The 16,041-nt window shown below is 48.2% G+C and overlaps 1 protein-coding gene across 6 annotated transcripts in view; it reads left to right on the top strand.

Annotated features, from left to right (window-relative positions):
• MYSM1 (Myb like, SWIRM and MPN domains 1) overlaps window positions 1-16,041 on the top strand; it is a 1,148,256-nt gene that overhangs the window by 184,649 nt on the left and 947,566 nt on the right. For 2 of the 6 annotated variants that reach the window (XM_069642083.1, XM_069642079.1), the window contains exon 4: window positions 5,877-5,954. The exons of 2 other annotated variants lie outside the window; for them this stretch is intronic. Coding sequence is in view for 3 of the 4 variants with exons in the window: in XM_069642079.1 (XP_069498180.1) it covers window positions 5,877-5,954 (78 nt within the window). In the remaining variant the exon portion in view is untranslated. Of the gene's footprint in view, window positions 1-5,852; window positions 5,955-16,041 lie in introns of all 6 variants that reach the window. 2 more of the 6 variants (XM_069642081.1, XM_069642080.1) reach the window with 2 other exon arrangements.

Genomic DNA, 16,041 nt, shown 5'->3' with positions numbered 1-16,041 from the left:
GAAAACCTGTTTCAAATCTGACAGATGTCTCTGGTCGTCAAGCCTCAATCTTATGGTGGTATTCCTATAGAGTTCAATAAGCATTACTAACAGGGGGTCTGGAATCCCCCAACTGTAGAGTTTGCGCCAGAGTAAAGATCTGTCCACATGATCAAATGCCTTAGAAAGGTCTACCCATGCTCCATAGAGGGGGGTGCCCTCTTTCTCACTTGTCTTTTTGCTGAGCAAGTTCAAAATAAGCCCATTAAGAATAGTGGAGAGTCCTTTTTCTAAAGCCTGTTTGATGATGTGAGAGTATCTGCCTTGAGTCCACCCAGTGTGAAAGTTCTCTTAATAAAAGCTGCATGAAAAGTTTACTATCAATATCAAGGAGGGCGATTGGGCGATAGTTTGCTCGGCTTAGCCGATCGCCCCCCCCCCTTGAAGAATGGAATAACTAATGCGTTCTTCCATGATGGAGGAAAAACCCTGGTCTTTAGGATTTCTTGGACGAGACGATTTAGAATCTTGGCCCAAAGTTTTGGGTTGTTTTTTAGGACCTGATGGGTTAGGCCATTTGGGCCTGCAGCTTTTGATGAAGAAGAATTAGATATTAATTCCAGAATGTCATATTCATCAAATGTAAGGAACCAGGGGGAGATCTGTAGGCATGATCAAGTCTGTGGACCCTGTTGGTTTGAAATGTTCTAACCGGTGTTCTACCCATTTTTGTTTTGGGACTAGGTTGCATAGGGAGCTGTTAAACCCAGATTCTATTTGACCCAGTGCCGCCCAGAAATTTCTGGAATTATTTGCATTTAGTAAATGGAGCATTCGCTCACCATCTTCTTGTAGTCTTTGATATGTTTGACTTTTAGACCAATTTCTATAGGCCTGTTTAGCTTTTTTTGATTCTTACAAACGAGTGATTGGATCCTAATGCCTATTTTTTATATGGTGCAGTATTTGTCGAGGTTTCTCTTTTTCCTTTGTGTTTCTCCTTCGAAGATGTGAAGATGTTCTTGTTTGCCTAAAGCGCCTATTTCACTTGGTGGGTGTATAGACCAAATACATTTTCCAAATTTCTCCAGATGGGATTCATCGCTCCAGGTTGAAGATGGTACTTCTTCTAGTAGTTTGTTCAGTCTTTTTCACCCTTGCTTATGTTTTGAGACTCTCAATTTTCCCCTGAAACCCTCTAGTTCTTGGGCATTCTTAATGTGCCGATATTATTGCATATCAGGAAACAAGAGTTCCAAACTTGCATGGTCACTACCCCCCTCCCAGTTTGTAGTTAGGCTAGAGCAGAGACCAGATAGACCCGAGGAAACGAAGATGTAATCTAAGGTGGACTCTAAATTCCCTTGATGCCAGGTTACTCCTGCCTTTTCAGCTTCAGCTGGCTTTTCTTGTAACATCTTGAGATCCCAAGAAGTCCTCCACAATGTTCCTTTTTGCAATGAGCTCCTTTTATTTGCCTGGGCTTACTGCAACAAGTGGTAATATGATCTGCATTGAAGTCCCTGCTAGTAGGATATTTGCTCACTCATGCTCTGTCTTCACCACTGTTAAAAGGGTGTCTAAAGCTTCTAAGAAGTGCTGGAGTTTTGAGTTGGCAGGGTTCCAGTATATATTGATGATTACCACAATGGAATGTGGGGTATCCATTTTCAATTCTAATTTGCAAGCTTGAATTCCCACATCGTTGTTACATAATATTGTGATCGTTTTGATGATGGAGTTTTTGAGGGCAATTATCAACCCTCCCGCTGGTCTTCCTTTTGCTTTCTGGGAAGCCCGGAGATTTTGAATTGTAAAGCCCTCTATCTCAATTGGGTTGACTAACCACGTTTCCTGGAATAGTAGAATGTCATTTTGCCCTAGAAGATCCTCTTTCAGTTTTTTCTTTTTCAGAAAGCTGGGACCACGCGTATTCCAGGATTATAGTTTCAAACTCCTTTGCCTAAAGGAATTTTTCCTCCACTCCTAATTTTAGGCTGATTTGGGAGATATAAGAAGCGTACTGGTCCACGTTTCAGGCCTCCATTTTAGTTTTTTAAAAGTGTTTTGCTTTGGTAGCCTTATAAAAAGTACAGTTTCAAAATAAAAAACAAGTGAAATATTTTTCAAAAATTCAGTCGGGTCAGTGGCAACAGTGCTTAGCTTATTTAACGTTTTCTTGGAAGATCACATGCTGTTTTATTATGTATTACTCTTTGCCTAAATGTTAAATACAGCAGAGGGTTTGTGTGTAAAGCTATATGATATATTTTATTTGTATCACGCTCGTACACAGGTGTTTCAGAGTGCGACAAGAGAAGGGAGGGGAACAGGGGAGAACAAAACAACGATCTTACTAGGCCCAGTGACATTGAGAACGTGCAAGTGCATGGGAAAGGGGAAAAGTGCATGGAGGGGGGAGAGTGGAAAGTGCAGAGCAGAGGATAGACAGATAAATAATTAATACAAAATTAAATAGATAATGGAGCAATATACATGGGTAGTGCAGCTGGCAAGTGCTGAGTTTATGACAGTAGAACTGGGTAAGTCTGATAAGTGCATAAAAAGAAGAAAGTTGGGGGGAGTGGGGGACTGTAGGGGTACAGATGCAGTCCCCAGTGCAAGGGTGACCGGGAGGCAGTGCAGAAGGGTGGCTGGGTGAGCAGGTACCTGGGCCAAGGGGACAGAGGGTGGCCAGGTGCACAGTGCCAAGAGAGCAGATCAGCAAGGGAGAAGGGGAGCAAAGGCAGATGCAAAGAGGAAGGACTTGAGGTGCTTCCAGAACCAGAGATGGTTCTCCTCAAGTTTTAGAGTGGCAGGGAGGCTGTTCCAGAGGGGGGCCCTGGCCGAAGACAGAGATCTACCCCCAGCTCGTTTCTTTGAGAAACGACTGATCCTGAGGGAGTTAGAGGCAGAGGAGCGAAGAGCTCGAGAGGGGAGGTATTTGCAGAGGGATAGCTGAAGGTATTTTGGACCCAGGCCCCAGAAAGCCTTGTGGACAATGCAGATGGTTTTAAATGTAATCCTTGCATCCACGGGGAGCCAATGGAGAGTGTCATGACCGCAGCCTCCAAGGAGTCAGGTTTATCCCAACTGCCTCGGAAGCCGGGTCACAACTTCATTTCCAGGCTCCCATCGGCTCCCATAGGGGCCTTATGGACCTTGTCCTGGCGCCAGTGGCGCCAGGCTCATAAGGGGACCCAGTCCCGGCACAGGACGTGCCGGGCTCATGATGCAAGGAAGGGTGCTTGGGTGGACCTACCTGCTGCAGACCATGCTGCTCACTCACCTGCAGGATGAAATCCTCATCCATCCATGGCTGGAACTACTTTACCTTCTGGGTGTGGCCAGCACCACTCCCTGGGACTGGATACTGGAACTATTCTGGAAGCTGGGACTTCTTTCCTGGGCGAGGCTGCTGTGGAAGGAGACACCTAAGCACTCCAGTAGGCTATTTAAACCACGCCCGATCAGAGCAACGTGCTTCGCGTTATTCTGCAATAGCAGCAGGACGCTCACCGTGTCAGCTCCAGAGAATCTGCAACTTCTGCATCTAGGGAAGAGAAATCCGTAATCTTACCTTCTGAAATAACATCTTTGTCTTCAGCAGCATCTGAGAAGGGAAAAGAACACCAGGTTAGCACGAGATAAAACCAGCGCAGCACTTACCCAATCCATCGGTGCATCTCAAGCCACGGGCTGCAGCTCTCCATTTTTTGGCACCCTGTGGAAGCAAGGACATTGGTTAGTAACCTTCGTGAACCTTTTCCTACCTGCGCTGCATTCTTCTCGCCTCCGCCGACGCTGCTACTCGCATCTGCAAAACAAAAGGACATCATTAAGAAATACAAAACTCCATCCATACGCACGTGTTTTGGGCAGCTCTCATCTTTCTCACTCCTCGGCGCATTCCTCGACATCTATTTTTCTACCCAGCTGCTTCTGCAACCTGAAAAAGGAAAAGAGACATTAAGAAGTGCTTTAAACTTCGAATTGACATTTCTTACTTACTTGCCTGCAATACCTTCGTGCTGCTAACGACGGCCTAGCTCCAAATCTTCATCCTCTGCAACCAAGAGGCTGGACAATCAACCAGTAAAGTAACTGGCTTCGGCACCCCTGCACAGACGCAGGATGGAGAGCTCCGCTTTCACCTATATAAGGTGAGCACATTTAGCCTACGAACTACGTGGGGATTACCAGGAAGGGGAGTCAGCTTGCCTTTCAGGCTTATATATCCTATTAACCCCTTGCTCTCACAATTGCAGACACCTCACCCTTCAGATCAAGATCACAGTGAGGAGAGGGCCTTTCCAGGGTGGCATTCGAGGCCTGCGCGTGACCCTAGAAGACTCCGAGAACCCCCAGCCCAGACCTGCGCCTCCGAGGGATTCAGGTGAGCGTTACAGAGAGATTTCAGAGCTAGAGAGATACGATTCCAGGGCTTGAGGCCAAGGAGAAGTCTCGCAGTCCTGTTCTTGATTAGTTGCAGAGGGCGAAGATTAGAGGCAGGTAGATTTAGAAGGAGGCTGTTAAAATAGTCCAACCTAGAGAGAACCAGAGCTTGGGAGACGGTGAGCTTCTGGGGGAAGGAGAGGAAAGGAAGAGTACCTCTGAGGAGGCGCCGTAGGAAGTTTGACTTTTTAGAGACCTCAGAGATGTGGGCAGAGAAGGAAAGTGTGGAGTCAAAGATGACACTGAGGTTCTTACCCACACAGGTGGGGATAGGAGGAGGGCCAAGCGAGGCCGGCCCGAGAGAGAGGGGAAAGGATGGAGAAGGGTTGTCGATGAGGAGGATCTCCGTCTTGCTGGCATTTAGACAGAGATTATTGGCGGTACACCAATCTTGAATGGCAGTTAGGCAATCAGAGATGAGGGAGAGGAGGTGGCCGAGGCTAGCCTGAAAATGAGTTGTCATCAGCATAGCACTGGAAATTTGAGCATAGAATGACAATGCAGTGGGCGAGAGTTGCCAGGTATTGGTTGAAAAGCCCGGGCGAGAGGTTAGACCTCTGGGGAACACCACAGATATAGAGGAAGATAGAGGATAGGAAGGACCCCAGTTGGACCTGGGAGGTCGATCAGAGAGGAAAGAGATCAACCAGGCCAGGGCCTGATCAGTGATACCCAGGTTTTCAGGGAGACAGTTGAACAGGATGGTATGGTTGACTGTGTTGAAGGCAGAAGAGAGATAGAGTAGGATGAGGACAGAGGGAATGTTGGAGTCAAGGTTGGAGAGCAGATCTTCACGGATGTTCAAGAGAGCCGTTTCCATGGTTCTGGCTGCTCTGAAACCAGACTGGTGGTCACGGAGACAGCCAACAGAATCAGAATGAAGGTTAAGCTGAGAGATGGACAGCTTTTCCAGGAGTTTGCCCAGAAAGGGAGTAATGGAGATTGGGGGACAGTAAGCCGGACAGGAAGGATTAGCTGTGGGTTTCTTTTCTCTATAAACCAGTGATTTTGCTTTATTTTGACCATATTATCATTCTACAGTACATTTTGTTATTCGTATTCCTTAATCCTCAACAAGGCCAGATAACATAAACTAACTGTGAATATACAGAGCGCACGTTCATCCAACTGGGCTTCTTGGTGCTGATAACGTGTTTTTTTTTTTACCAACTCTGTGGTGTTAATTCTATCAACCTTGGAAGGATGAGGGGTGCCGGGATTGTAAAATGTTACCAATAAGACAAAAAAAAACAAATCTCTGTGGTGGATGTCTTTGTCCATTGCACCACAGACCCAGATAGCAAAGTAAAGCATTTGTTGTGGTTTGATGCATGGAGGCATTTGAAATGTAGAAGATCTAATAGGCACATTGATTTCACTTCTAGAAATATAGATTTGTATTTTGTTTTTTGATAAAGGCCTTTCCTTAGTGATTCTTCCAGATATTACTCGTCAAGCAAGCCACGGTCTGAAAAATTTGGTTCAGATTCTAAAGAAAGTATAAGAAGGCAACTTAAAAGGTAAATGCTTCTGTATGTCTATTCTCAGTATGTTTTTTCAAGCCTTTGTAAATCCAAAAAATGTAACATTTGCAAACATAATTATTGATACCCATCACATATTTTATGTCCTATGATGAATCCAATGGAACCATCACTGATTTCCTGGCGGTGACCTCCCATGTGGCCAGGGGCCTGCAGCCGCTACCTGACATAACAGCGGTTTCATGAGAGAGGATCACATCGGAGGACACAACTACTGGGGAGATGGTATGACTCCATTGGAGGAGTAACATTATTCTTCCTTCGAGTGGATTGTGTCCTCCAACGTATTCCTCATCTTAGATGTATTCCATCCAGCTTTGCTGCTCTTCGGAAATTTTTTCAGCAGAGGGTGCTGTGCGTCGATGTCGTCGAGTCGATGGTCCCTCGAAGGCCTCCGTGGAGGGTGAAGTCATCAGGTATGTAAATAGCACACGCGGCTCCCGTTGGCTTCATTTCCGTTTTTCCGCAGTATACATTGCTTCAGAGATTCGGCGCGCCTCGAGTTCTGTGAAGATAGTAAATAAAACGAATATGTCCTTGTCATGGATGCCGACCACGACCCCGAGATCGTGTTTCAAAAAGTGCAAGTCGTGTGGTTCAAAAATGTCGATCACAGACCCGCACCGAGAGTGTCTCCAGTGCCTCGGAGAAGGCCACGACATGTCAGGCGATGACAGGGAAGGCCTTGCGAGAAAGGAGGGGAAAACTACAGGTAGGTCGCAAACCCGACCGTAAAGCTTCTAGCGTTGAGTCGAGGTCCCGTGAGGAGAAATCCCCTCGACGCGAAAGGCATCGGTCCAGGTCCCGAAGCGATTCCCATCGCTCGTCGTCTTCGACGAAAAAGTCAAAGAAACAACACCACATGTCCCCCTCCACCTCGTCCTCCGACAAGTCCCCAAAAAGGATGAAATGCCCCACGAAACATTCATCCTCCGAAGAGTGGGAAGCATTCATGGTCAAAATGATGGAGGTGTTTGAGAAAGTGAAGCCTCGGTCCGCGCCTTCTTCGGCCGGCCGGGAGCGTCATCGCTCTGACACTCGCGCGCCCTCGAGCCAGGGTGATCGTAAAAGGAAGAATAGAGAACCTTCCAGGACGCCGATCGAAAAGGACCGCTCGAGTCGAGTTGACCGCTCGAGGTCACTGACGCCGTCTGAGACCCAACGCACCTCGAAGGGCAAATCTTCGAAGAGCGCCTCGAAGCAGGCTTTGACGACGAACACTATTTTGTTGACGTCGACCCCGAAGCCCTCAGCGCCAAATGCTCCAGCCAAGCCAGGCCAGCCAGAAAAAGGAAAAGACAGGGTTACAAGACCTGTAATACCCTCGGAGCCCTGTAATACACCACCTCCTCCTCCCCCTCTCCCAGAGAAGGTTTTCAAGCCTCTCCCTAGGAAGGGGTTTTTCAAGTTCCTGACCTCAATTTTTGAGGAACAGCAAAGATCTGATGAGCAGAATATACCTTTTGGGCTAGAATATGGCACCCCAAATGTCCCCGAATGCCTGATTTCAGAAGAAAGCAGAATGAGGGACATGGTGGAATCATTACACAATGCAAGTGGCATTGACACATCTCCTGAAAATGACTTTGGCAGACCAGAACCAGGAGAGCATGCCAGTCCATCATACCATCAGTTAATGACAAAGGTAGTATTACTTAGGATGGGCTAGACCATCAGCCCAATTCATCCAGGATGATTTGACAGATATATTGGACAATGGTCCCACCGAAGACCCAGCACTGCCCTTTCATGTAGCCCTGCAAAATAGGGTGTCCAAGAATTGGGAAACTCCGGATTCTATTCCTCCAGTAAATAAATCCCCCACCTCCAAAATACCGCTGTGCCAGTAGCAACCCCGGCTATCTGTCCAAACATCCCACTCCCGAGAGTCTGGTCATACAGGCAGCCACAGCTTCTAACAAACTTGCGTACCCTTCTATCCCTCCAAACAGGGACGATAAGCGTGTGGATGGCTGGGCACAGAAGGTATTTTCAGCTGGTAGTATGGCTTTAAAATCTGCCAACTCCACATGTGCCTTGGCAAAGTTTTCGTACATTCTGTGGGAGTGCATCGCAATGGCGGCGGAGCACATACCAGAAAGGGACGAAAGGGAAGGGTTCCTAGCCATCATTGGAGATGGAAAGGAGCCATGCAGGAATCACTTCAATCTGGATTGGACACTGCGGATAGTGCAAGCAGGTCCATGGGCACTAGCACGGTAATGCGCAGATTTGCGTGGTTACGGAAGTCTGGTTTTGCACCGGACGTACAAAACCGCCTTCTGAACATGCCCTTTGACGGGGTCTCACCTTTTTAGTTGCAAGGCTGACGAGAGCCTTGAGAGGTTGCAGACCTCAAAAGCAGCTGCCAAATCTTTAGGGGCTGCTGATAGGCAACCTCAGCCTTTTCGTGCACCAGGACAATTGTGGACGGGGCGATCCTATCGTTACTACTCCTCATATGGAAAGGCGAGAGGAATGGCCAGTCAAAGGGGCCAGAGAAAGGCCACTTGCGGTGGACGAGCAAAAGGTGCAAAGCCAGCTGCAGCCTCTTTGCCATCAGCAGCTGCAACAACCACCACAAAACCACTTTGAGGACTTGCATCACGAAACACCTGTAGGAGGCAGGCTGTCACAGCATCTGCAAGAATGGCGAGCCATTACTTCAGATGTTTGGGCTCTAGAAATAATAGCCCAAGGTTACTGCCTTCCTTTTTTAACACAACCTCAAAGCAAGCCACCAGGGAGACACCCTTTGAAGTTTTCAGACCCGCTCCTACAGCAGGAAGTCCTAACCCTGCTGGAGAATGGTGCTGTAGAACCAGTACCTGAAGCGGAGAAGAACAAGGGATGGTACTCCCCGTATTTTTTTATCCCCAAAAAGGACGGAGGACTGAGACCCATCTTGGATTTAAGAAACTTGAACAAGTTCCTCAGGAGGGACAAGTTCAAGATGGTTACCCTTTCTCCGATCCTTCAGGCCCTTCAACTTCAGGACTGGTTGGTGTCATTGGACCTCAAGGATGCTTATTTTCATGTGCCGATTCATCTCACGCACAGAAAATACCTGAGGTTCGTAGTTGGAGACTCACACCATCAGTTTCGAGTCCTGCCATTCGGATTGACCTCCGCCCGAGGGTCTTCACCAAGTTAATGGTAGTGGTGGCAGCGCACCTCAGGAGAGGGGGGATTCACGTCTACCCCTACCTGGACGATTGGTTGATCAGGACACGTTCTGCCGGACAAGCACTGGATCATCTGAAAGTCACCTGCCACTTCCTCTACAGACTGGGCTTCTCCCTAAATTTCAAGAAGTCTCAAATGACACCTTCCCAACAGCTCCAGTATATAGGAGCTGTATTAGACCCATCCTTGGGAAAGAGCTCATCTCCCAAGTCGAGGGCTCAAGACATTCTTCAGATGGTTTCCAAATTCCAAAATGCCCAAAATCTCCAGGCCTACGACTTCTTAAGGTTGCTCGGCCTCATGGCATCCTGCATCTTCCTGGTGCCAGAGGCACGTTTGAGGATGAGATCCCTTCAATGGGCTCTAAAGACTCAGTGGTCCCAGTTCTCAGGTCAAATGACTGATCTTCTCCAGATTCCGAACAAGGTTTGACAAGACCTTCTATGGTGGATTTATACAGAGAACATCCTAAAAGGAGAACTTTTTTGGCAACCATGGTTAAAGATCACAGTAGAGACGGACACCTCACTCATGGGGTGGGGAGCTCATGCCAACGATCTGACAATCAGCGGTCGTTGGTCTCCATCTGAGTCCAAACTACACATCAACCTTTTAGAACTGAGAGCAATCAGACTAGTGTTGAAAGCTTTCCTGCTATCTGTCAGGGGAAGAAATGTCCTGATAATGATGGACAACACAGTGGCCATGCATTATCTAAACAAAAGAGGAGGTGTAGGGTCTCTACCTCTGTGCAGAGAGACAATGCAGCTCTGGTATTGGGCAATTCTGGAAGGAATCTCTGTAACGGCAGTTCATCTAGCCGGGGAGGAGAATATGACGGCAGATGCTCTGAGCAGGCAGAACACGGTGTCCCACGAATGGGAACTGGCTCAGGAAAGCATTCAAGAGATCTTCGTCCTTTGGGGAACCACTCAAGTAGACTTATTTGTGACCGGAATCACCCAGAAGTGCGAAAGGTATTGCTCAAGGGAATTTCCCCCGAGAGGAGCCCTGGGAGACGCGTTCGTGGTGGAGTGGAATTTCCCACTATTGTACGTGTTCCCACCGATTCCCGTAATTCCTCAGGTCATCAGGAGGAATTGCCCCGGATTGGGCCAGGAGAACCTGGTACTCAGACCTTCTAGACATGTCCATCTGTCCCCCAGTACGTCTTCCTCAGAGAGAGGACCTTCTCTCACAAATGGAGGGTCAGGTTCTCCATCCAGAAGTCAAAACTCTCAGCCTTCACGCTTGGTATCTGAAAGGCTGAGATACAAGGATTGGGACCTTCCAGATGACATCATGGAGGTGTTGCTTTCGGCAAGAAGGCCAGCAACAAAATCTCTATACCGTTGCCATTGGAGGAAGTTTTGCAACTGGTGCAGAGAAAAGAATGTCGATCCTTTTCTATGTTCTATTCCGGAAGTACTGTCTTTCCTCTTGTCCCTAGTGCATGGAGGTCTAAATGTTGGTACCATCATAGGTTATCTTGCAGCGCTTTCCATCTTCAAGCGCTCGTCGGAAGAATGCTCCTATTTCAAAATTCCTTTGGTAGTGCAATTCTTAAAGGGACTCACTAATGTGTTTCCTCCTTACCCATTCCAAGTGCCAATTTGGGATCTCAATCTGGTTCTAAAATTCTTAATGTGTGCTCCTTTTGAGCCTTTGAAAACTTGTCCATTAAGATTACTGACATGGAAAACTGCTTTCCTAGTTGCTTTAACATCTGCAAGAAGAGTGAGCGAATTACAGGCACTGTCTTCTGGGCCACCCTATACTGTGTTCCATAAGGACAGAGTTGTGTTGAGGGTTAAACCCTCATTTTTACCTAAAGTAGTATCTGATTTTCATTTAAGTCAGAAAATTGTTTACCCGCATTCTATCCTCCACCTCATCCTACTAAGGAGGAGGAAAGATTACACAGGTTGGATCCAAGAAGAGCTTTAAGCTTTTACATCTCTAGGCTTTCCAAGCTTAGAGTGGACAACCAACTGTTTATCGGCTACACCAGAAGGACATTGGGTCAGTCGGTGACAAAACAGACAATATCACGCTGGATTGTGCTTTGCATTTCAGAATGCTACAGATTAGCACAAAAAGGCACAAGAAGGGTTAAGGGATCATTCCACCAGAGGCATCACCTCTTCGACAGCCTTTCAAAGAGGAGTTCCATTAAGGTCCATTTGTGAAGCAGCAACTTGGTCTTCACTGCACACCTTTTCAAAATTCTATAGTCTGGATGATTCTCAGTCTAAGGAGCTGAATTTTGATAAAGCAGTACTATATTCAGCCATCCAAGGGCATTGAAAAATCTAACCCCTCCTCCAGAGAAATTATCCATACTGCTTTGGGAGTCTATCTAAGATGAGGAATACGTTGGAGGACACAATCCACTCGAAGAACAAGTTACTTACCAACTGGTAACGTTCTTTCTATTGGATGTTCCTCCAACGTATTCCTCACCGCCCTCCCAGCCTACCCCTCTGTATATTTTTCCGGGTTATTGCCAACTCAACTCTTGCAAGGTTGATACCCGTCTGCCGGCACAATCTACACAGTACAAAATCAAAGGTGAAAAGGGAAAAACAGAACTGAGGCCAACGGTCGCCGCACGTGCTACTTATATACCCAATGACATCACCCTCGACGGAGGCCTTCGAGGGACCATCGACTCAACGACATCGACGCACAGTTCCCTCTGCCACAAAAAATTCCGAAGAGCAGCAAAGCTGGATGGAATACATCAAAGAGGAGGAATACGTTGGAGGAACATCCAATCAAAAGAATGTTACCAGTTGGTAAGTAACTTGTTCTTCCCCATGAGGAAGACCCTGTGATACCAGATGTCCTGGTGGCCTATTGTCATTCTAATCGGGCCCCCACCTTTCAGCCAAACACTCACAATTCACACAACACTTTTTCTTGATTTGCCTTTTTGAAAAAAAACTGTGAGGAAAACCATCCAGGAGCTGAAAGCCCAAAGAAAGTTATGCACTTCGACTTCCATAGCCACTCAAGGGCTGCTTGGCTGGGCCATGGGATTTTCTTCAAGCAAACCCCGGAGCCGGCAGGCGAACGCCGGCCCCCTCAAAAGGCCTCCATCTAAGGGCTAGTTCTCCCCCTGTCTGCACCTGTCCAGGCCTGGAGGACTGTGAGGCTTCCTCGCTGCCAGCAATAATATCTGATTGCCTTCTCACCGCTGCGGTTCCCCGCTCCCACTGGTAAGCAATCACCCTGTATTGCAATCCATTCCTGTGATGTACTTGTGCTCTCTGGGAAATTCGAACGTGGGTGCACTGGCTACTGCTGGTTACTTGTTCCCCTATAGTGTGTCACCTGCCTGCTGCTTCTTGTTGTGTTCCCTACTGTGTGATTTATCCCTCCTGCACCCTTTTGTGCATCTAGCACAACAGCACTCGTCTGTGCTCTTCTCCTTCACTCTTCTCAATCTCACTTCCTCCAACTTTCCTCCTCGCACCCTCTATGCTGCTCTCGATTTCTCCCATCTACTCCAACTGCTACTCTACTCTCCAATCCTATCCCTATCACTAATTCTGGAAGGGAAAAGGACAAAAGGGATATCGTGGTCTCCATCTCAGGCCTTCCTATCGCTGATCCCTACATCAGTTCTTCCTCCAGATAGACACTTACAGGCATCCTCTTTGTCATTCCCTCCCTAGTCCTATGGACCCCTCATATGGTCTCTGTTCTCTCTCCTTTTCCCTCCTCTCCCATTAATGGTGACACTCAGTGGGAGGTTCACTTGGCCCCCTTCCACTCCTCATCATTAATGTCTATCTGAATGGCACCGTCTTGGTGTAGGGTCCTCAGCCCAATATCCTCCTTTTCGATGGCATGTCGTATCAACTGCCTTTCTTCTCCTGCTATTCTTACCACACCTCTCTGGCTCCTCTGCCACTCCTTCTTCCACTGCCCCTCTGGCACCGTCCTCCTCCTCTCTGGCTACTTTGCCACCTTCCTCTATCACCTCTGCCCACTTTTGGGCCCCTCTCCCGCTTCTGTAGTCTGTACCTCAAGCCTGTATCCCCTCCACGGAAGTCTTTCAAATGTGGCAACTTGCTCCACGTCGCTACACTCGCTCTGCTGTCAAATACTCCTCTGACACATGGTTCACAGCCAGCTCTGTCACGAGTTTAGACTCCCTGCTCCCTGATAGCTACAAGATTCTCTCTGAGCTCAGAACCAACCGTCCTGGAGGTGGAGTAGCTCTGATAGTTACGGAGTAGGTGCCTGCTTCTGTCATTCCTATGCAGGCTTACACCTCCTTTTAAATGCCTGTTCTGCATGCTCTCTATCTCTCCTGGCCTCTCTCTGACTCTGGCCACCATCTACAGGCCACCTGGCCAGGACGCCCTCTTCTTCTGAGTGGGCTGACCTATCTTCTTCCCTCTTTGCCTCTACCTCTCATTTCTCCTCATCGGAGACCTCAACATCCACCTGGATGCTTCTAATTCCTCCTCGGTACTTTGCCGCAACCTCTGCGACACACTTTCCATTCTACCCTCTGGTTGGACACACTCTGTTGGGCATAGCTTGAATGTTCTCATCTCCTCAGACACACCCTAACCCTCTTGAAACTTCTCACTACTCCTCTTGGACTGACCACTTTTGCTCTCCTCTCAGCTGACGCTCTGTCCCCAGGCTAAGCCCACTCCAGCACTGCCACTTACCTTCTAGGTTATTCGGCCCATAAAGCGCGTCTCAGTGGATGCCTTTCCCACTACTTTTTAATACTCCTCCCACGCCTGCGGCTGACTCGCACCCTGACACAGCCATCTCTAAACCACATCTTTCTATCTCCAACACTCTGGACGTCCTTGCCCCTGTCATGAGATCCATCTAAAGCCTACCTCCAAGTGCAACTCTTGGTATGTCTCTGACCTCGCCACCCTGAAATGCAAGTGTGGGGTGGCTGAGAGGAAGTGGAGAGCATTGGTCACATCCTCTGACAAACTGGCCTTCTCCGAAGGCAATACAGAGACTCTGTCCTGTCGAAGAAGACAGCCCACTACGACCTATAACAACACAGCCAAATTCCTTAAATCTGCAAGGAGCTGGCCAATGCTTCAGCAGTCCCCACCTCTCCTGTTCCCTCCCAGGCTCTCTGTACGGCCCTTGCTTCTTACTTCACCACTATCATGTCCTCTCTTTTCTCTTCCTCTACCTCTGTCAGCCCCCCATCTGGCCGTAACTCCCTTCTCCTCTTTCTCTCCGACTACACCTGACAAGGTTTTGTGAGAAACCTGAAGGTGTCTCACCCGCTAGTCCCCGGGGATCTGTCCTCCAGGTTGCCAGGACACTGCCATTGCTTTTGGATCCAGTTCCTGGGGGTGGACCCATGCAGGCGGATCACCTGGATGTGGGGTCTTCAGGGAGTAGGAGCGGGGCACCGGATGGTGAGACGCGGTATCCCCTTCCCTGTAACACCTTTTCCCCACACAACTAGGAACTCGGGCCCACCCCCATACCCCAACAACACTTTCTCACAGACAGTTCATTGTGAGCGACAACAGTGGTCAGACAATTACTGATCATTACACACACCTGACTTCCATCATACTTCCCCACATGGATAAAAGCGTGGAAAAGCACACAAGGAAACAGCAGTTCCAAATTGGCAGTTTAATACAAGGAGAAAGACTGCAAGACCTGCAAGGGTTTCAAGGAGGGAAGTGCTCTTGACCTTGAAAGACTGTTACTTTCAAGAACCTTGGAAAGTAAGAAGCCTAAGACGGGGAACTAAAGCAGAACAAACCTACACTGTGCATCGAGGGTTCCCGGGGCTCTCCTGTGTCGATAATCAAGGCGGGGAGGAGCGATTGCCACCATGGTACTGTCCTTGGCTCTTACAAGAAAGCAGCGCCCGTAAAGATTGCACAGCAGTTGAGTCGGAGAAACTGATACCAAACTAAAAACGTATGTGATTAGCTACGCAAATATAATTGGAAACTAAAGGAGTGAATGAACTTTGGAAGGCCAAGTGAGATACCGTATGCAGAGTGGTCTCGCATCACGTGGGTGCTCATTTGAAGGTCTCTGGTATCCAACTGAAAGGCAACTGTAGTTTAAAACAGAAGTTTGTATGAAAGTGGTCCTGCAACGGGTCAAGTGTTACGCTCACCTGGTCTCTGTGGGGACGTTGGGGCACGGTTGCTGCCCTCCAGGGAACCGACTCCCCTTGGTCAGGCTTCTTCCCCAGCTCCCGTGTTGTGGACTGCACTGGTTGTTGGTACTGCCCCTGCGAGAATACGAGAGGCAGTGAGAATGCTGTGATATGGCTGTGGTCTCCCTGGAACCCTTCTTCCCTGAATGTGGTGAGCATGCGCCTACCCATATAGTCTCACCTGTATTAATTATGATGGCAAGCTATCCGTCCTGCTTCTCACTGCAGGGGCGCTTTTAAATAGACAGAGTTTCTTCACTGGTCCATGTGCGTGGCAGCCCAGACCGGCTGTGGCTGAACCACTTCAAAGGTAAGTATCCTTCGATAATAATTTTTGTCTGTGTTCTATTGTAATGTCTTTTCCCCTGATTATTGTCCGTATCTCTTGTCCTCGCGCCAAAGGTGCCAGGACTGGGTCCAACTGGACCCTTTATGTAGTGGAACTTGTGGTTCTTGCCCTGTGGCCATGACAGCAAGCTAAATCCCATGCACATTCGAAAGTCTTTGCTAAAAACTAAGGTTAACTGCAATGAGTCCGAGTCTGGCTGGGGGAGATTAATTGAAAATGGGAAGAATCTGAGCCCGGCTGAGAGGGATCCGGGGTGAACAGTGAGTCACCCGAGAAAACAAATATTCTTGGAACTTTGTAAAGAGTCGGAGCTGAGCCCGACTGAGTGGGATCTAGGGTGAAGC

The sequence above is a fragment of the Ambystoma mexicanum genome, chromosome 1q (assembly GCF_040938575.1).
Source record: "Ambystoma mexicanum isolate Mex_15411 chromosome 1q, UKY_AmexF1_1, whole genome shotgun sequence".
In the NCBI taxonomy this organism is placed as follows: Eukaryota; Metazoa; Chordata; class Amphibia; order Caudata; family Ambystomatidae; genus Ambystoma; species Ambystoma mexicanum.
Note: the sequence above shows the minus strand (reverse complement) of the source record. Positions and strands in the feature narration are given on the sequence as shown.